This window comes from Sinocyclocheilus rhinocerous, unplaced genomic scaffold (genome assembly GCF_001515625.1).
Source record: "Sinocyclocheilus rhinocerous isolate Xijiao unplaced genomic scaffold, SAMN03320098_v1.1 scaffold7063, whole genome shotgun sequence".
Lineage (NCBI taxonomy): Eukaryota > Metazoa > Chordata > Actinopteri > Cypriniformes > Cyprinidae > Sinocyclocheilus > Sinocyclocheilus rhinocerous.
The window spans coordinates 30,294-52,119 of NW_015629626.1; the positions used below are offsets into that span (position 1 = coordinate 30,294).

General features: G+C 38.1%; 1 protein-coding gene across 1 annotated transcript in view; it reads left to right on the plus strand.

The window, feature by feature from the left end:
- Positions 1-4,241: 4,241 nt before the first annotated feature.
- Positions 4,242-21,826, plus strand: part of LOC107739375 (E3 ubiquitin-protein ligase SH3RF1) — a 53,397-nt gene continuing 35,812 nt past the window's right edge. The window contains exons 1-2 of the mRNA XM_016551474.1: positions 4,242-4,725; positions 6,475-7,034. Of these exons, the coding sequence (XP_016406960.1) occupies positions 6,609-7,034 (426 nt within the window). The 5' untranslated portion in view covers positions 4,242-4,725; positions 6,475-6,608. The remainder of the gene's footprint in view (positions 4,726-6,474; positions 7,035-21,826) is intronic.

Sequence of the window (21,826 nt, forward strand, 5' to 3'; positions counted from 1 at the left end):
ATAGTGTTGACCAACACAAATAAACTAATATCTCTTATATTAATATGAATTTAGTAATAAATTAATATTTCTTTAATATTGGCCAGTATGGTTCTGATGTTTTCAGATTGGTCTCATTGATTATATTTTTAAATGATAAAACTATATCATTCTGATAGATTTGGTATTTGACATCATTGCACTGAACTGTTGGGATTGAAAGGCGCAGTGCTTTCCATCCCCCATCAACACCCCTCATAACACTAAAACAGTGGGGTGTAAGAATTATCCCTAATGTTAAATGCACTGCTAAACTCTGGACTGACCAAAGGACATTCAGTGACAGTGGCAATAATATTATGTCAAGTTGAAGATGGTTGACCAAGAACTTGGAGGTTATGTAAAAGCCTTGTTACTTATTGAGAGCTGCAACTATATGGCTAGAAACAAGCCAAGAATCAACATGTACTTGTACTTTAATTGTCATATTGGTGTTTCCTAAAATGAAACCAGGGTATATACAGGCGACTCACACTAGCCCTTATTCTGTGTCCAACATTAGATCATGAATTCACAGTTTTGAAGATTCAGATGGTCGTGGTCGATTGTCAGGGCCTTGGAAAACAGATGCGTTCAAGCTGCAAAGGATCCCTGAATCCATTATTCTGTCTGTCAGGACTGGCTCTCATGTTTTGAGGAAAAAGCATTTGTCACGTCTCCTATCTGTTTCTCTCGCTCAACCCCTCCTCGCTTTTTTATTGCCCGTGACACAGCTGTCGCCTCAGACGTGGCAGAATCGTGCGCTTTAATGTGTGCATGGAGACAAATTGCTGATCACAAACTCACTCAAGTGCAAAAATAAAAGCCAAAATAAAATTCTAGCTCTAGTATAATGTCATTATCTTCTCCTTTTGCATGAAGAATGATGATGCATAAGGCTATGAAAATGTAAATATATGTATAAATGCAGTATGTATGTATGCCTGTATGTATGAATTATGCATCAAGGATGCTTTCAATCGATCAAAAGTGAGACGTATTTATAGTTTAAATCTATTTATAGATTTATAGTTTAAATAAATGCTGTTCTTTTGAACTTTCTACTCATCTGAGCTTTTTAAGAATCCTGAAAAAATATCAGAACAACACTGACAATAATAAGAAATGTTTTTTGAGCAGCAAATCAGCATATTAGAATGATTTCTGAAGGATCATGTGACACTGAAGACTGGAGTAACGATGTGCTGAAAATTCAGCTTTGCCATCATAGGAATAAAGTAGATTTTAAAATATAATAAAATAAAAAATATATATTAAAATAAATAAAGTAGATCTAAATTGTAATAAAAATTGTAAACTGTATTATTTTCCAAATATTTCTAATATATAATACACAGCTGGTGCTTCAGAAGTGGCAGAATTGTGTGCACTCTAATGTGCGTGGCTGCAAATTGCCGATCATTTAAAAAGGAAAATTAAAAGCCAATATAACTTTTTCTGGCACTTTGAGTATATGAATATGTATAAAACTATGAAATCATGTATATGCTTGTAATTATTGTGAATCACCTGCACTGTTATTCCAAGTTCAGAAGAACAATCCCACCTCAGACTGGGCCATGACTGGGTCAGTGATAAATCAAAGCAGGCCTTCCCTCCGGGGTTATCCGAGAAATTTGCACCAGGCTTTACAGCCTCTGCCCCTCCCTTCAGGGGGTGGACTAAATGACCCCCGGCAACAGTGAAATATGACCGGAGGGCTGCTGCCAGCTCCAGCGGGATCACTTCTGACATCCAAGAGCTGTGCCACCATAAATCTAACTTCTTTATTATTCTCTCTCACTCTCTGTTCGCAGTACTATTCCTCTCTTACCTCTTTTTTCTGTGTTCCATACATATTTACCGTATTTATTTTCTCTTTCTGATTTATTGTTCCCATTAGCCATGGCATGACAATACACACTGCACTCACATGCATATGCACTCAAATGAGCCCTTCATGAACTGTTTCAGCTCAATTACACACACTTGCTTACCAAATGTTTCCATTATAGTGGCACGATTTAGTTAAGTGTGCAAATTACTCACAACGATGTGTTGTAATTTTCCCTGGAGCAGACAAAGGACGAGCCAAACACTAATAAAAAGCCATTTCAAAATCAAGTCTAACATTGTGTAGCACATTCATCACATCTGCGTTCTCTGTTGGCGCTATCGTTCTCTGTGGGCTCTGTAAAACAGATGAGAGAAATAAATTGTTAGCTTTCTGCTTATGGTGTGTAATATATGCGCTACTGTAAATAAACCTAACTGAAAAGCTTTTGAACAATTATAGGCTACACGTACTGCCTTTGACTGTTTATGCTGTATGCTATAAATTCTTGTAAGATATATTACTTCATCATGATATGAGCCAGTGAGGTAGGAAGCTGATGATGTAATTCCTGTTGACTTTAGGACTTGAGAACTTTGCCTTCAGCTGCAATGACTAGGATGACTAAAGCACATTGCTATCTTAAAGAGTGTTCACACCAGGGTTATTGTTAACTAAAACTGAAACCATGAAAAAAAGGTCATGACTTGAAATAAACATTAATTGAATAAAATATAATATATATATTTTTTTTTAATTCTCATTTAGTTGAATTTTAAGTACTATAATAACTAAAACTGAAAAAACTAAAACTTCATAAAAACCATTTAGAACTAAAAGAACTAAAACATGACAAAAACAATTACGAAACAAAATTATCGAAACTTTAAAATGAAAACAGAAAATATAAATATAAAATCTAATTCAAAATATGAACAAAAATATAACAGTATCATAAAAATGAACAATCCGCCATCATTTCATTCCAAACATTTTGTGAAACACAAAAGAAGATATTTCGAAGAATGTTCGAAGAACTGTCTTTGTTTGTTTAATGAAATTCAAAATGGGTTTAATGTGGTTTTGAGACGTTGAGAAGTTCAGAAACATTTAATATTTTTCCTTTGTGCTCCAGAGAAGTAACGCAGGTATCATATAGGTCTGGAACAACATGAGGGTGATAAACTGATGCCATAATTTTCATTTTTGGGTGAAATCATCCCTTTAACACAGAAGTCACCAAATAAAAATGTAACATGAGTTGAACATGAGTGAAATCTACGTGGAAAACTTTTCGCCCTCACGCAAAACTTCGCCAAACCTTCACCTTTATTCACAAATCACTGAAACATTCCTTAGATCCTCAAACCTTAAAGTAAAGGCTTTTCTTTGTAGAATGAAACCCACTTTTGTGCATGCACTGAAGCAGTGGGTTATTCAAGAATGGGTGTTTTTAAAATGGAAAACATTTCCTGTTTTATAAACCATGAGGTATTTGACCATAATCATGTAACAAGGACGCATTTGATCTGATTTGACCCACTATCCCAGCCTTGGGGGCTTGTGTCTGATGAACAAGAGGGGCTGTGTGTCTCTTGCACGGTTTACACACCAGTGATGTAACGGATCGACCTTCCAACAACCTCACCTCCGTGTTAACCTTTGTGTGTGCCAGTGTGCACGTGGAAGGTAGTTGAAAATTGACCTTTGAGCCACAAGCTGGAGGAGAGATGCAAAACTTTGGTAAATAATACTGCCAAACCTAAAGGTTTCAAGGGGATGTGAGAGAATGTGTCTGAGAGCAATAATATTTACCTCATGGTATTATAATATGAATATTGCCTGTATATATATTTTTTTACAAACATGTTAACCAGTATGCATTATGCAAGGTTAAATGTTTCAAAGAATAGTATGCTATATTGTTGTCACAAGATGTAATTATGTGCATATTTAAGTTATGATCTCTGAAATCATTTGTTTTATATTTCTTGCAGTTCTGAATATGGAAGGTGAAGTTGAGCAGGTTGAACTGTGGGGTATAGTATTCCTTGCATTGTTCTCTGTTACTACACATTTTGGCAATTAGATAATCTGGGTGTTCTATGCAGGCAGATATCCATACTATATACATGCATACTATATACTGCATAAATAGTAAGCGTAGTATATAAGTGTGCTATTGACAACATACTCGAGGTTCATCTGGTGAAATTTGATCTCTCTTTCCATTTAAACCTGCTGCTACTAGAGGAACGTTTTTAAAAATCCCCCTGCAGTGACTCCCGTCATTTGTGACACTATATGACGCAGGCGGAGATTGTAAACAAACTAATCGTCAATGAACAACGTTACCCACTACGTATAGACTAAATCAGCTTTAGAAATACATTTAGCTTATTTATGACGATCAAAACTGCAGCTTTTCAGTTGTTGTTTATCTAGCATTTCGTAAGGACGAAGCCTGAGCTCAAAACGGTTGATGCATTTTTCTAGCTGAGCGTTTTGAAAATCCTCCCTCCCGACTACACGTCCTCTGCAGTGTCCCATAGTATCCACAGGGCTCGTCATGGCGCTCGGACGCAGGAACTCGCTTCTCCTGTTTTTCTTCGCTTTCTTCTAAATTTAATCTACCTGAATCTCTCGGACTCGGATTTTTTTTTCTTTTTTTCGCTGTTTCGACTGAACGACTCACGAGCGATGACCTTTTCCTTGCTGAGATACACGGGTCTGAACATATAAACTTGTGTCCAACTGGGCGATCAAGATTTCAGGATCCCTTTTCCAGGGCGAATTCCCTAGTTCGAGGAACTCGGGGAAAGAAACTGTTCTGGAAGAAGAAGAGGAGGAGTGAGAAGGGGCCCTTATTTAAGGTAGCTTTTTTTGTGTTCTCACAAATATCACCGCAATAAAATGAAATTTAAACATTGAATCAAAGTTTGCGAAGCTAAGTTACATGGTTACTTACAATCAACGTGAACATGAGTTACAGACAGACGCGTATATAAAAGCGTCTGACCTTTACTGTTTATTGTGACATCGCGTACGACACTTTATACGCTTTTTATTTTAATTGTCGTGGTTAGTTTTCAAAACACGATTGGTGATGGGTTAGTTAGTTTCAGGAGTTATTTAAACAGACTCACATACTGCAATGTAAGGTCGATATATTTGTACCGCTACTCGGAAACAATGTGGCTAGTGTTGGCTTTGTAGTTATTAAATACAATGTTGTTGGTTTTATTCAGGACTTAAACGACAGAGAGGGCGAGGTTGAGTGTTTGCACTGAAGGTTTAAAGGGATAGTTCGCCCAAAACTGTAAATTCTACATCATTTACTCACCTTAATTTTGTTATAAACCTATATGCATTTCACAAAAGAGATGCTAGCGACTGACAGCCTCAGTCACCATTCACTATCACTGCATTTCCCCCTCTTACAATATAAGTGAACAGTGACTGAGGCTGTCAATTTGCTTAACATTGTCTTTTGTATTTTGGGGTGAACTTACCCTTTATTTATGTTAACTACATTTCTTTGATTTAACGTTTCTGTACACAATAATTTGATTCAGATCAATGAGCTAGTACCATAAAGATGTTTGACTTTGCAGTTAGTTTTTATTTATTCTCTATTCATTGTTCTGCTTGCCTTTACATATCCTCGTCTTTTGATTGGGAACGTGGTAGTGTGTCAATAACCGGTAACGTAAGGATAGTGCATGAGGCTCGAGGAGGGACAGGACTGGCGAGAGCACTACAACCTCGTTTTGGGCGCATATTTGCAGTTTAGACTCGAAGGCTCTTCTTGCCAACTGACCAAACGTGACGGTAAACTCTCTTTAGTTGTTTCAGCGTTATTCCTGTTGCCAGGTCCGTCGGGCACTGTGTTTTGTATGTCTGGGACTAGAGAAAAATAAATACTGAACTCCAATGATTTTCATACCGTTCAGTTCCATCTCGAACGTGCATTTTTCTGCAAAGGCGGACAGAATACCGTACTAAAACAATCAAGTTGTGTGCTAAATGACCTGCTGTACACTATGCGCTTAGACTGCACTATGTACTCTTCCATTCAGTCTATGAATTTTATAAGGTTATAAAGTGTAAGGAAAGCTGCGACAGTTGAGTTCATGGTGTCCAACATTCCACACTTTGTTTTTGGGTTATCATCCCGGTATTTCAAGTGCACTTTTTCTTCTTGGAATGAACACAGTACACGCACTATGCATACTTGCATACTACTTAAGCATCAAGCACACAGCGTGACCAGTGTTGTCTGATTCCCGAATGAATGATTCATAAATCGTTAAGAGGAAGCAAAATCTGAACCAGAATCATTAAATTCATTATAATTTCCATTCCAAGTGATATGTTTGTAGCTTACTGTCTGCTCCAGTTCATAGTGTTTCTGCTGTTTGTCCCAAGTTTACTGTGCATTTAAAAAAACAATTTAGATCTTTTTGAAGATCCTGGATTTTGAGAGTCAGTTTTCTTGAGAAACTCTCTTGAACATCCTCATTGCATGCTCATGTGCCTGCTATTGAAACTATCAAATGTCACGTGTAATGCTCTATAAGACAGAAGTGTCATATGATATATTTTTCTTTGATTCTTTACAGTGAATGCTAGAGACATGATCATGACTGCGGCATGGGAGTGACGTGACATCAGGATTGGACATTCCCTCCAAACAACCTTATATCCACACACTCACATCATGCGCTTCTCTCTTCGGAGTGGCAAAACTGACTGAATGAACGTCTACGCTGAGAAAGATTGTGGGAGTGTGAAAATGGACGAGTCTGCACTCCTGGACCTGTTGGAGTGTCCGGTGTGCTTGGAACGTCTGGACGCAACGGCGAAGGTGTTGCCATGCCAGCACACGTTTTGTCGGCGCTGCCTGCTTGGAATTGTGGGGTCGCGTGGAGAACTGCGCTGCCCAGAGTGCCGCACGCTAGTGGAGAGTGGCGTGGATGAGTTGCCTAGCAACATCCTCTTGGTACGGCTACTGGACGGTATCAAGCAGAGACCGAGGAGGACAGGAAGCGTGCATGGCACATGTACTAATGGATCTGCAGTGGCAGGAGTCCGATCACAGGGTGCTGGAGGAGGCCAGAGGGATCCAGGTCCCACAGGGGCACCGTCTCAGAGGGTCCAGGCCAAGAGCACTCCAGTTAGGGTGAGTCCCATAAATCAGACAGATCTGGTCAGACACAATTAACATCTGTTTTTACACGCAGAAAAACTATGTGATGGATTTCTGTTAGCCTGATGGTTATATCGGTGGAGAACTATTCGTCTGGTAATGGTCAGGCCATGGCATGATATAAAAAGAAGAATAATTTCTGAATTAATTAGGTGTTTAGGAAATTTAAAATATGTTTTTTTCTCGTTTGCTCTGTCATCTGTATCATTATTTTGGTAAATGTTTTTGTTTAGGAGTCTAATTCACATTCAGGAAGATGATACAGGGAGGAACGTTTCTTGTAGTTTAAAAAACACTTTCTCTGATGTTGGAACATTTAATTTATATGCACTTTTAAAAGTGCGATTTCAGTCAGACTAAAGCAATAATTCACATTTTTTTATATGTCATGTAAACACTTTAGTTTTTTTAATGTCTGACTAACAGATCGTCTAGCATGTATACGCGTTAATTGACTACAAATGGTCTCACGCTTTGTTCATGCCATTGTAGCATGATTATGCAAAAGGCTGCTATAGCTCAATTTAAACAGCACATGCACATTTTTGATTTAAATTAGATTTTATAATTTCAACATTTAAAGCAAAAACAGAATGGCCCTTCTTTAGCTTTGTGAAATTATGCTACATAAAACAAATCTGAACAAAACAACACAGCGGACGGGCTGAATGAAAATGCAAATTCACTCTCTGACAGCAGGCTCTTATGGAACAGCTTCGATACAGTGTTTCCTTGGTTACCACTGTACACAAAGCATCGAAACTTTTCAAGACGGTCAGTACCCTTCAGAAATTCATATAAACCCCCACCCCAATATTTATATTTTTCTGTGAGCTTGCTGTGCCTGTACAGTATGTTCTTTGTGCGCGTCTGTTAATTGCAGGCCCTGCTTACAAGAGATAAACCCTTGAGCTTTTATTTTGGCGGAAAACTCCAGCTTTGCAAACTTTGAAAACAGGTTTACAAAGCGTCTCATTACAAATCGAGTGAAATACTGTAATCATTTGAAAACACTGGATCACGAGCTGATCGCGTGAAAAAGTGTGCGCGTCGCTTTGAAGCACACAGTGCAAACAAGCTTGATAAGAGGATTAAGACATTTTGCGCTTTTTGTTTTAGTTTGTTTGACAGATACTTTGCCAAAGCAATGGTGCAAAACACAATGTTATGATATAATGAGGAGTTTTGGGTTTATTATGAAACTGTTGCGGGCCATCACATTAAACAGTAATTCCGTTTCCCATACGTTAACTAGCTAGCTAGGAAATGGAATTACTGTTTAATATTTCACTGTAAAATAAAATACTTTAAGATTTAAGAAAAAAAATTATTTCATGGTACAACTGTAAAATTACGTTACTGATATTAATGGCTGTCTTAATTTCTTTAAATTCAAAACTGTCAAGCTTTTATTTTGCCAGAATTTTTTTTGCCAGTCGGTTTATTCACCTTATTTTTCAGTGCGGAAGTAAGCTGTTTTCTGTGAATATGTGAGACTTCTGATTCATTAGCCGCTATAGGGAAATAACGAGAAGAATATCAAAGAGCAGTAAACGGTAAAACTGTATGCACTACCATTGTCAATACATTAAAATAATATGGTTAAAAATACCAGTTTGCAGTTTCAAGCAGCATAACGAGCTGTTTTGTACAGCTGAAAATAACTGGAAGGGAATGACACCGGAAGCCAGACCCATTAAATTTACAAATGGCCATAGCCGTTCTAACTTGAAAAATAAGGTGGATAAGACTCTCGTTTCGGTATTTTTAGTTGATGCATTTTGGTAAGATGGTTGATGTATGTTGCATTGCAAATGCATGTTATAGCCTAAACGACACAAATTGGACAGGTCATGAGTTGCTCTTGTGTAATTGAACACAGTGCCGCATTTCACTCTGAAACACGGAGCGCATATAGTTATTTAATTGAATCACAGATTTTGCGATTGTATAATCACACTGAGCCATATTGCAATTTCAGATTAGTTCGATTAATCGTGTAGCCCTAGCAGATGGTACTAGAGAGAATCTTGTTAGCTCAGGCCATTGTGCTTCTTCTAAAGCAACTCAAGCAGCTGAGGTAAGCCTCCTTCCCTGCTGGGGAAAAGCTTCATTAACTGCCTCTCATCCAGCACTTTTTTATTGTCTGGTGTATTTGGAGATCTTTATTTCTTTTTCTATGCGAGAGGGGATAAAAAAATCTAAAACATTGCAAGCGGACACTATTGTATTTGTGGCTGTTTGTGTCTGAGTGAAAGCACACACGTTTCTGCCAGTATAACTTTCAGACAAAGTGTCCCGATGGATCAGGATAGTTGTCATAGCAGCAGTTTTGTGATTGTGTGTTTTGTTATGTTCCACCTTTTGGTTTTGCACGGTAACAAAACACAGGTGTCCTTACAATCAAGCCCTCTGTCATCTCTCCCACACAGACTTGTGGGACAGAAAGAGGCCTCCACCAAAGCATGATGGGAGGCGACACTCTAAGTCAAACATCTCCGGTCTATAATCTTTTAATATCCTTCTTTTGTTGTTCATAAACATCAGTGCTGTGAAATGACAGCTGGATTGGCCTAATAAGCTAGTTGTCTCTCTCCTATTCAACTAACTTTTAAGTTTAAAGATATCTTTAAAAAAAATTCCCATCTTCAAATAAAGATCATTAGGGGTTTCTACCCTAAGATGACTCTAAACATAAGTTTGACTGTTTTTGTCTCATGCACAATCTATCCTAATGCTGTTTTCATTGCGAATTTTATCCATTATGTTTTTAAATAGTTCATAAAAATCTAAGTTATAAAGACATTTATAATGTTACAAAACATATCTGTTTTGAATAAATTATTTTAAACTCTCTATTAATCAAAGAATGCTGAAAAAAGTATCATAGTTTCCACTAAAATATTAAGCAAAACTGTTTTCTACTCTGATAATAAGAAATGTTTCTCAAGCACCAAATCAGCATATTCGAATGATTTCTGAAGGATCATGTGACCCTGAAGACTTTAGTAATGGAGTTAAAGCAGGAATAAATTACATTTTAAAATATATTACAATAAAAATGTTTTTATTTTAAATTGTAATAATATTTAAGAAATATTACTCTTTTTACTGTATTTTTGATCAAATAAATACAGCCTTGGTGAGCATAAGAGACTTCATAATTATTATAAAATCTTACCGACCCCAAACTTTTGAATGGAATTGTACATTGATCCATTTTACTGTTACTGAAATCTAGCTTTAGGAATAGACAGATATTACAATTCTGGCCAATGCCTATAAACTGATAATTAAAAAAAAAAATAATAATAATAATGTTACCATTTAACACAGCCTCTTGTGAGCCTTCTCTTTCTGAATATATCATCCATTTTCAGTTCATGTGCACTGCAGTGTGTGTGTGTTTTTTTTCTAGCCTGTTTTCTATTTCTGCACACTTTGAACCAGAAACCAAAACTCTGCACCATTTTTAAATTTGCCTTTGTTTGGAATTACTAAATCCTCTAAGTGATTACACTTGTTCTTCCTTTAGTTGGCATCACTACAATAACACCTCCTCCCTATCCCAAAGTACCCTTACCGCAAAAACATCTCTGAAAATGATCAAATCTGATGAACTCTTCCCACGTAGTCTTTTCTAATTAGCCCGTCAGTGTAGATATCATGGTTTAAGAACACAGTCATTAGCATTAGGCTGTTTGCCAGAGCCGACTGAATCCAGTAAAGTGAGGTAATATAAGGTTGATCAGCACTGTGAACTCTAAAACTCTGCGATTCAAAAAAAGATAGGCCTACCCCTCAACTCTCACATGAGCAGACTTGGCAGTGATTGTTCCTTATCTTCTCTCTCTTTGTTCCCGCTGTGTTTTCACACGTCAGCCTATTTAAGGGTGTATCTGAGGTGGTGTAAACAGGCTTGCTGATGGTGGAAAGGGCTTTTTGCAGCGGTTGTAGCTTCAAACAGAGCCTGTGATTCAGAGGTGGTGTAAGGACCAGGAATGCATCTGAGACTAGATGATAACAGAGCATTGTGTGAGTGGCAGGTCTGTTATTTAGGTCTTCAGAGGATTTTGTTAAGTCTGACACATGATATGCTGTGCTTTGGGGACGCACAAAACACACTCATGCAGGGAAGCAAACTAGTGCTAAGGAGAAGAATTCCTACCTAGTTCAGCGATGCACACATCAAGACATCCACACCCCTGAGATCTGAGTTGTCAGATGTTGCATTATGTGGCTGTTTCAGCATCTGCGTACTGGTGAGTACAGGAAGTAGATGAAGTTACTGAATGTGATTCAGAGCTGCCAGTGTAGACCACTCAAGAACAAATAACTGTTACGACGAGCCTGTGTTTTTTAGTGAATCAGAAATGTACAGGCCAGGGTGACAAATGTACTGTAGTTAAATTCACAAACAAATGACTCTTATGACATGTTTCGTTTTAGTGAATCAGAAACATTATGACAAGTGTAGTCTAATTCTTGAACAAATTAATTTTATCAGCTTGTTCTTTTTGGTGAGTAAAAAACATACATTGCAACAAGTGTTGTCAGATTCATCAACAAATGACTCCTAGGCTATTAGCCAATTCTTTTTGGTCAGTCAGAAACATTTTGTGCAACCAATGTTGTCCATTCACAAATAAATGAATCTAATAGGCCGGTTCTTTTTAGTGTATCAGAAGCATGCAATCTGACCAGTGTTGTCCGATTCATTAACAAATTACTCTTATTGAGCTGGTTCTTTTTAGTGAATTAGAAACATTCAACCTGACTATTTTATTCTGATTAATGAACAAATGACTCTTTTGAAACGTTTTCTTTGTAGTGAATTAGAAACATATCAGCCTGTCCACTTTATTTTGATTCACGAACAAATGACACTCTTAAGCTGTTTTTTGTGGTGAATTAAAAACATAGAATGTGACCAGTGTAATTTGATTTCTGAACGAATGACTCTTATGAATTGGTTGTTTAATTAATAGTTCAACACTGGATTGAACCAGTCCAAAAGATTTCTTCGTATAATTTATGTGGATATATTTTTTGTAACTGAAAATGACTGAAATGAATCAGAACCAAATTCACAAACAAACAAATCAGAAAGTCATTTTATAGCTATTTAATCAGTAAAAACACAAATACCCCAAAGTGTCCTGAACACAATACTGAATGCTTTTGTGTGAGATGCATGGGATGGTCTGAGGGTGTGCGCCTGAAGCTGAAACCATGCCATCCCTGGACCTCATCCAGGGGGTTCAAGTGTTTCTGAGGGGGAAAGAGGTGGGGCACAGGAACATGCAGGTGGACTCCATGAGCTGCTGAAAAGCCAAAGATCAAAGAACACACTGATACCCATGAGTCCCAGTGGGCAAAGGGTGCCGCTGCCTCTCACCTCTCTCTCTTTCTAATTCTTTTTTTTTTTTCTCCCTTCGATTTCTATCAGTGTTGAAGAATAGCAGGAGGTGTGGTCGTACAGACAGATGCATAACAGCTTATTATTAGTGGCCACCTCTGATCTGACCGACTCAGGGCTGTGAAGGGGCAAACACCATACACTGTGTGTCTGTGCGGGGCGCACAAACCCCTACAGCTGTCTTTTAGATTGAAATAAAGAGGCTGAATATGTGAGAAAGAGAAGGAAGAACACTAAAATAGGACTTTGGGTCTGTAAGATTTTAAGTCTCTTATGATCACGAAGTCTGCAATTATTTGATCCAAAATACAGTAAAAGAGAAATATGAAGGCAAAAAGCTAAAAGCTGAATTTTCAGCATCACTACTCCAGAGTTCAGTGTCACATGATCCTTCAGGAATTATTCTAATATGCTGATTTGGTGCTCAAGAAACATTTCTCATTATTATCATGTTGAAAACAGATGTGCTGCTTAATATTTTTGTGGAAACAGTGATAAATATATTTTTCAAGATTCTTTGATGAATAAAGTTAAAAGATTTGAAATAGAAATCTTCTTTTGTAACCTTTTTAAGTGTTTTTACTGTCATTTTTTATCAATTTAATGCATCTTGCTGAAGTATTAATGTATTTAAAAACAAACAAACAAAAAAAAAACCTTACTGACCCCAAACCTTTGAATGGTGGTTTTTATAAACAGTTTTTGAAATCTGAATGTGTAACGATGTGATTTAAATATTGAAACTCTACCACTGTCGACAGATTATTATAGATGTCAGTGCCTTCACCTCTCAGCGATAAGCTCTCTGCTGTTCTTGCTTCACATTTACATAAAGTCATACATTTCTCAACTTCTTGACATTCTTACCGCTAGCTCCGATCTGTTGTCAATCCCACAATCCCCTGTGCATGTCTGTGTCTCAGCTCACATAGATATAATAAATTGAAAGGACCTGCTCATCTCTTCTCACTCCGCACCAGTGGACACGTACGGTGATGGGCTGAATGTCAGCTGTTTATGGTGAATCTCCCTACTGCAGAGCTCCAGAATCCACTTTGCTGAAACAACTCAGCGGGACGCCTGCTGACTAATCACAAGCAGTTTTATTGTGTGTGTGATGCATATGTATTTGTGTGTTTGTGAACGACTTGCCTGAATGCCGTCCAGTGTTCACCTTTTTGTGAACAGACCTTGAGACGAGGCTTGTGTTCAGCTTTTGTAGGAGACAGAATGTTCATTGAACTGGTTATTAGATTGAATGAATGGGAGCTGTGTCTCGCAGTGTTTCCTGAATCACTCTGCTGCTGCTGAATCTAAAGCAAAAGAAATTGTATGTCTTGTAAATTGTGAATTTGCAGTCTTAATTTAATATAAAATAATGTATCAGAAACACACAGCTCAACTAGTGTGGAAAAATGACTTACTGTGAACCGATTGTTTTAATGAATTGCTCAAAAAGATTCACAATCTCATCAGTCCGATGAATCATTCACTGAAAGAACTCTCTGAATCAGTCAGAATGGTTACTCAGTTAAATGGGATCTGTGTCTCACAGTGTTTCCTGAATCGCTCTTCTGCTGCTTAATCTAAAGCAAAACTGGGAATTTGCAGTCTTAAGTTTAAAATAATGTATCAGAAACACACAGCTCAACTAGTGTGGACAAATGACTTACTGTGAACCGATTGTTTTAATGAATTGCTCAAAAAGATTCACAATCTCATCAGTCCGATGAATCATTCACTGAAAGAACTCTCTGAATCAGTCAGAATGGTTACTCAGTTAATGTCTGATTCTATTACTAAAGTCTTTCAGTAATATCTGACTCAAATGAAACAAGGCCTGCTTTGTATAGTTATGGTTTGTAAAACTGACTGGTTGGAAAGATATTTTTTTGTAATAAATGATATTTAATATTTCTAAACAAAATTATTTTTACTGAAAATGTGTAAATATAGGCTATGTGTTATTCAAAACTTTGGGTAATAGCAGTAGTATTAGCAAAAATAAAGTAATAGCAGTAATATTGTGAAATTTGGTTAATATTAATATATTTTAAAATATACTCCGTTACTCCAGTCTTCAGTGTCACATGATCAATCAGAAATCAATCTATTATGTCTTTACTGTCACTTTTGATGAATTTAATGTCTCCTTGCTGTTTCAAATAATTATTTTTTTTTCCAAAAATAATTTTAATGACCCCTAATTTTTGAAAGGGAGTGTACATTCAGCAAAAACACATCTTAGTAGGAAACACTGCTGTCTTGATCCTCTCTGTGAGACTTCGGGAACTGAGCACCAACATAATGATGGTTTAACCTCATCACTTTCTCCTCCTGTTCTGAGGTGACGTGACTCGGCTTTCTGTGGCCAGCAGGTCAGCTGGGTTGTCAGAGATGAAACAGAGAAACAGCTCACGGGTCGTAGGTCAGATGTGAGAGGTCATGTGACTGGGGTCAGCATCAGAGCAGGAGGCAGAGAGCAGTAATGTAATTCAGAGTTACTCTTTCATCTTCCTCACACACACATTCAGAAACGTATTATTTAACCAGATTCTAAAACATCTTTGAATGTGGGAAAGATGTAATGAATCTCCATATCTGGCATTGAGAAAGTGTTAGCAGCTGTGTTGTTAGCCCATAGCACACATTTAAAATCTAATATCTCGTTATAAGCGACAGAAAGGAGAAGGCCTTCCATTTAATTGATGAGAGAGTGCTTGTTTTAATGGCCTTCTGGGTCGAGGCTAGGCTAACTTCAAAAGATGGCATGCCTAGAGCTTCACAATTATCTTTCCCTCAAAATTGTGATCAGGATTATTATTATTGCATTAAAAAACTATTTACACTGCATCTATGCCTTGAGTCTAATGGTTGTTTTAGTTCTGTTGCAGACAAGTGGCACAGCAACTAGTGAATCCACAGATTCACCAATAAAGTAGTTAAACGCTGATCTGTTTATAAAGAAACTCATTTAATACAGCTAGTTGTTATTGTTGACAAACCCAAAGACTAATTTAAAGACGCTGATGCTCAATTGCATTCATGTGTACAACAGACATGTTTGGAATTTGTCACAATGCTCAAATGCTGTGGAAAACACATTGTAAATAGAACATTTTGATGCAGTGAAAGTAAACCTTAAATTTTCATTAGTTAATCACAGAATCCTTTAAGTCGACATGAAATTAAATATCATTATATTTGTTTTCTAAATGCATATTATTGATATTATTGTAAATAACTGATCCATCTGTGTTTCTTTTTTTTTTTACCCTTATATATTTCAAGCAATACGTCTTAGATCTTACAGTAACTTCAGACTTCTCTTTGGTGAAGTATACTCTATGCAACTTTAATTGTAATTTTGTGTAATTGTGCAGTCTGCAGACTATTCATGGTGCATCTGATTCACTTTGTACGTAAAAATTGCATGGAGTTTCTCAAAATAGCAAGCTCATTTCTGATTGACTGGCCTAACACCTATGGACCTATGGAAGTCGAGAAGCACTGTTTATTACAGCAAAAATTGTGTTCCCAGACTGCTGCAATGACCACTTCAGAAGAACAACAATAATAGATGCTTGATTTGCCAGTGTTTGGGATGTTCATAGCATTGCATATATGGAAGAGTTCTTTGATTTGCTTCCTTCAGCTTTGTTTTCAAAGTTCTGTATGACTTTAAATAGCATGTGAAAAATTGTAGCTGGTTATATATTGATCAGGTGCAAGATCACAACAGCCCAAAATGTCTGTCTGAGTGCAGGACCACATTTGCTATGAACAAAGTTCACTTCCTCTCTCCTTGCCCCACTTCCCCTAAAGATTACAAGAGAAATCCTTAATGTTTCACCCGGTCTCACACCCACATGCACCGCTTGGAACCGTTTATCTCAACGCCTGAGTGTTTGTCCATCAGTGACAGAGTTTCGTGAGTGTGACCTTCTTGACGGAAACCTCCCCAAACCCCAAAAGCCCTAAAATCTAAACTCTGTGGGCCGCCCTCTTGATGTATGAAGCTTTTCCTCTCTCCCTGCCTCCCCACAGCAGTCTGTTTGCTTGTGTTCGCCTCTCTGTGTCTCTTTGGCGGTACTTGGTGTTTTTACGCAAGGAACGAGGAATGCTGTTTATTGCGTCCTGGCACGTATAAAAGTGGCATTCCTTTGACCCGCCCCTCCACTGCCCTGTGGCCGAGCGGCCCGCGTTGACTCACACCGGCCTTTTTTGATGATATCATGTTTGCCGCGGCAACATCTGGCTGACCTGTGCCTGTGTCCTGTAACCCCTTCATTAAGGCCCTGTAAGCCTGTACTTACAGATCTCAGTGCACATAGATCCCCTCTCTCTCTTTTTCTCAATCTTGTCTCCTCTTTTCCGTCCCGCTGTGCTCTCTGCAAGAGTATCAGCTCATTTCCCCCTCTCTCCCCTCCTTTTATTACCCATTACTCTCTTGCTTCCATTTTCTTGTTTTCTGCCTTTTCATTTTTTTTCCACTTTTTTAATTCCCTCCCTCATTTCTCTCCTAGCCGATAGCAGGAAGTCATTCTCAACAGCGTAATGTTTCCCATAGGCCTCCAGATGGTTTGTATTTGCGTGTGTATGTGTGTATTAACAATAAATGAGGGTGATGTGAGTTGTATTTCACAGTTTGGCCCACTATTTATGAAAAGCCTTGCGCTTTTCTGTTTTGAGTGTGTTTGGGTGTATTTGTGCCCTCAGACATGTGTGTGTTTGTTTGCGTGCCGACGCACGCAGGTGTTTTGGATGTGTTTGTGTATGCTGTGGCTCTGTTGGGCGTGACTGTCCATTTCTCTGCCCTGAGGTTACATAATTTCAGGGTAAGGATCAAAAGACCTAATCAGGTGTTAAAAGCGTAACCAAGGAGACTGTCTTGCTGTTTAGTGGAGAACGCCGGTGGGCCCTTGGGGAAAGGGTGTGTGTGTGTGAGTTTCTCTGTCTGTGTGTTTAAGTAGCCTCTATGTCAGGTATTACTCATGTCATTTCATCTGAAACTAGACTAATTAAAGTTTCAGTTCTAACATGTATCTGATTTGCTTCAACAGTGATTGTTTTCTGAGTTTTACTACTTGTGCGGTGTATTAAAATGTGTATGACTTATATTATTCTCACACTGAGTTTTTGCTCACTATTTGGTCCTCTTTCAACTTATTCTGGCCAAGAATCACCTGCTTAGTTAGAAAGACAACATCTGATGTGAAGTGACCAACCAATGTTTTTGTTTTTACCTCATGTTCTTTAATTTTCTCACAGAATTAAAATTATTACTGTATTACTGTCAGGATCGTATAAAGACGTTTTCAGTTTTTTTTTTGTCTGATTAATACCCGTACTCTCAAAAGTTGTATAAACTGGCAATCTTAATCTGTAGGTTTGTTATCTGAGTCTGAGACTAGACCAATATAAGCTTAAATAAAATATAAATATCCATATTTCAAACGTAATAAACACTTTTTTCTCACTTCCGCTGACTGTGGTATGCGGAAGATGTTCAGGCGGATGACGTAAGACGTATGCGCCGTGCGCGCGCCTCTTGAGATATGCAGGAGCAAAGGAAACAAAGTTTCCTTACTTTAGCAAAGAAAAACCGGTCTCCTCTTGGCGTATATCGAAATCCTCCGACATTTTTCTTTACAAATCCTTGTTTTGTGCTTCTAATTCGTGACCGGCGTTTTGTTTTGTTTTGTCTCCGCGTTCGTCACTAACTAATCACGCAATGACGTCGTTTTACGTCATCCGCCTGCACGACTTCCGCGTACGACAGTGAAAAAAGAAAAAAGTTTTTATTACATTTTAAATATGGATATTTATCTTACAAAAATGCATGGATTCGCTACAGGAGGCCTTTATTCACCCCCCCGGAGCTGTGTGAGGGACGTTTTATTACGGATGCGAGCACTTTATTTCACGTCTTCTGAACTGTTGACAACCAACACCCGCTTACCCCTATTGAAAGGCTTGGACAATTTTTAATATAACTCTGATTGGATTCGTCTGAAAGAAGAAAGTCACATACACCTAGGATGCTTTGAGGGTGAGTAAAACCCAGGCTAATTTTCATTTTTGGGTGAACTAACCCTTTAAATATTGCATTTGGTGATATTAACATCTGCTCCATGCACACACGCATGCTTTTTTGCATTCATTGCTGCCTTCTGCATCTTTACCAGCTGAGTCACATCTGGTCATTATTCACCAATCAATAAGCGCTAACCAATCCATATATCATCACGCCACTCTCTGTGTGTGTGTGTGTGTGTGTGTGTGTGTGTGTGAGATGGGTGGCATGTTTGTAAGACACCTGAGCTCTCCTGACAGCTGTGTTTGTGTGTTTGTAATGTTTTCTTTTGGTGCTGCTATTTTGTATTAAACCTGTCACACCTGTGATAGCCAACCTGGACTGAACCACACACAAATCTTCACATCACCGTGTGTGGCCTCACGTTTCTGATTCTCTTTATCACCCCCATTTGTGTGTAGGGATGCAGCGATTAACCGGTTTCGCGTTTAACCGCGCTTTAAAACGTCACGGTTAATTAATCGTAAAGGTTCCGCTAAACCGAGTGTTTCTGTTACACGGAACGGAACTGCTGCAGCTTGCGCAAAACTTAAACAAAGTTACACTAGCGGTGCACCAGCTTAAAATGACGTGCTTATCAGAGAATGTAAAGATTGTACAAACTGAAAACATTAAATACTTTTGTGATCTATTTCCATTTGTTATTTTCAAAAGAGAAATACTGTCATGGATGTTTACGGAGCAGAGGTCACCTTTTTTTAATTCCAATGGGAGAGATGGACTTTTGTTTGTCTTTTGTTTATTAATATTTTGTGCTGTATTGTTGGTTACTGTGTTTTTTCTGTTTCAAAAAGCCAGCAATAAATAACACTTTAATATCTAAAGAGTGTTCATGTGATTTTATACATTAGTAATGTTGGGAAATGAATAAATGTATAATAATCGCCATAATCGTAAAACCGTGATTATTCCTCAGACAATAATCGTACCAACAAAATCTATAATCGTTGCATCCCTATTTGTGTGTCTGTTTTGATTTTGATCTGCAGTTTAAATGGTCTATAAATAAGAGCTCTATTTGAAGAGTATGATTCTCTGTGGTGTGTTTAGTATTTGAGACACTCCTACAGTCTTGATGCTGATGGCTAAATGTGTGATTCATTGACAGGTCTTCTGCCTCATGTTGATTGATAAGCTTTTTTTTTTGGTTTGACCTTTGACCCGTTCCCAAAAGAATAAGCTGCACATAGTTGAGAAGTTCCAGTGGCTGTGTGTGTGTCCAAACATTCCCTTCCTCCTCCCCCCTAAACCTGTATCCTTTCATGATGGACGTGCCTTTGCTGTAGGGCAGAGTTTCTGAAGGAACCGCAGGAAGGAAGGAACAAGCTAATTATTTAAATCATAAAAATGTAGTTGAATATGATGCTCTGACATACAGTATACTTTATGTAACATATAGTAGAGCTTCGGACGACGAAAGTTTTGCTGAGGTCCTCAGGGGCTCTACATCTCAGTTCATCTGCATTTGTCCCTTGAGAGTTTCTGGAGTTTCTTTAACCTCCCTTCTGCTTCATTTGTCCTGCTTGGTTTTCTTCCTTCCTTCACTCATGTCCCGTTTAGCCTTTTCAACACTCTTTTGCTCTTTCTCTCTCTTACTGCTTTTTATTTCCTTGTTTTTTTTTGCTGTCCGTTTTTTTCCTTCTTTTGTTCTTTTCCTTTTCCTTTTTTCTGTTCTTTTCTTCTCTTCTCTTTTGCTAACTTGTTCTTACTCTTTATTGTGCTGTTTCATTCTTATCCATTTTTGCTCTTTCTTTGAGCCTTTTGTTTTTTTTTTCTTTTGCTCATTATTTTTCTTTTTTGCTCTTATTGCATTTCATTTTGCTCGTTCCATTTTCACTCTATCCTTCTTTCATTCATTATTTTTTGCTCTTTCCTGCACTTACTCTTACTTGTGCTATTTCGTTTTTTCTTTTGTTTTGTTCTTGCTTTCTTTTTTTGCATTTTATTTAGCATTTTATTTATTTCTTTGTTTATCTTTCTTTATGTGCTCTTTTCACTTCCATTAACTCTTTCTTGTGCTCTTTTGCTCTTTGTCTGACTCTTATTTGCTTCTGTCCTTGCTTTTCTTTCTTTTTCATCTCTATCTCAGCTGATGTAGTGTGATTAAGTGCTGGTGGTTGTGTGACTGTAACACTATGAAGTGGATTAGAGAGGCAGCTCTGTGGGTGGGTGTGAAACTGCAGGAATCGGTTCTGAATGTCATGCTAATCAGGCCCGTGGAACTCGGCCTGGAACTGCTTCAGTGTTGGCTGTTGGCACTAAAGTGCAAGCGTGTGTTTAGCGCTTTAATAAAGCTTGCTATGCTAACCTCATTAGTCTCATTCTATCAGGCTCCTCCCTCTCTAACCACGCCAAATTACATTAGACATTTTCCTGTCACCATGGCAACCAGACCACTGTTTTTCCTTGTTGTTGTTCTTTTTTCTTCCTATGATAGCTGAATGTTTGGGGTGCGAATGTATGGAAGTGCGATATGATATGTGACATGTAACCAAGTAACTCTGCTCTACTTAAACTTTATACCAGGCTATGGAAGAGATTTAGGAGATATTACAGGCCAAGTTACTAATCTCTGTAGCACACTTTTAACAGGATGTTCTGTTATCCAGACTTATCCGGGTTTGTTTGAAGAGATGAGAGCAGGTGCTTAGCTTGTTTCGTGTTAAAACTGAGCTGAACTCTAGCTGTTTCGTCACCTAGCTTCCAGGGTCCAATGTGCTTCCATAAACCGGCCAAGGAAACGAAGCCTTGACAGTTAGGTGAGAGATTTGACATGTGAGAGATAGAGAGGGGGTTTGTGTCTCTGAGGGAAGGTTGTATAAGAAGGAGAGATGAACTGCATGGATTGGGAGCACAGGCGGAAAAACATCCCATAGATATTGAAAAGTGTGAGGTTTTTTTCACATTTCACTGGGTCGCTTAGTCTAAATGACTAAGAACAGAGAAGTTGTTTTATTCATGTTTTTGTCACATTGGATTTTCCAACAAAACTTTACATGCAAAGAACAGCGCTTTCATTTGTCTGCCACCGATGCAAGAGATGCGAAAAATGAGAGCTGCTCTCTGAAGACAATTTATTTGGAGATAAAAAGCTTTGAGAAATGTGTTTATAGTACGAGTGTGACCAGGAGCATGATATATGACAGGGGTTTTCAACCTTTTAGGACATGCGCCCGCCCAAGCTCTGAATTAACTGATGCTCGCGCCCCCCTTGACAGGTGCTGGGCGCCCCACAGGTTGAAAACCCCT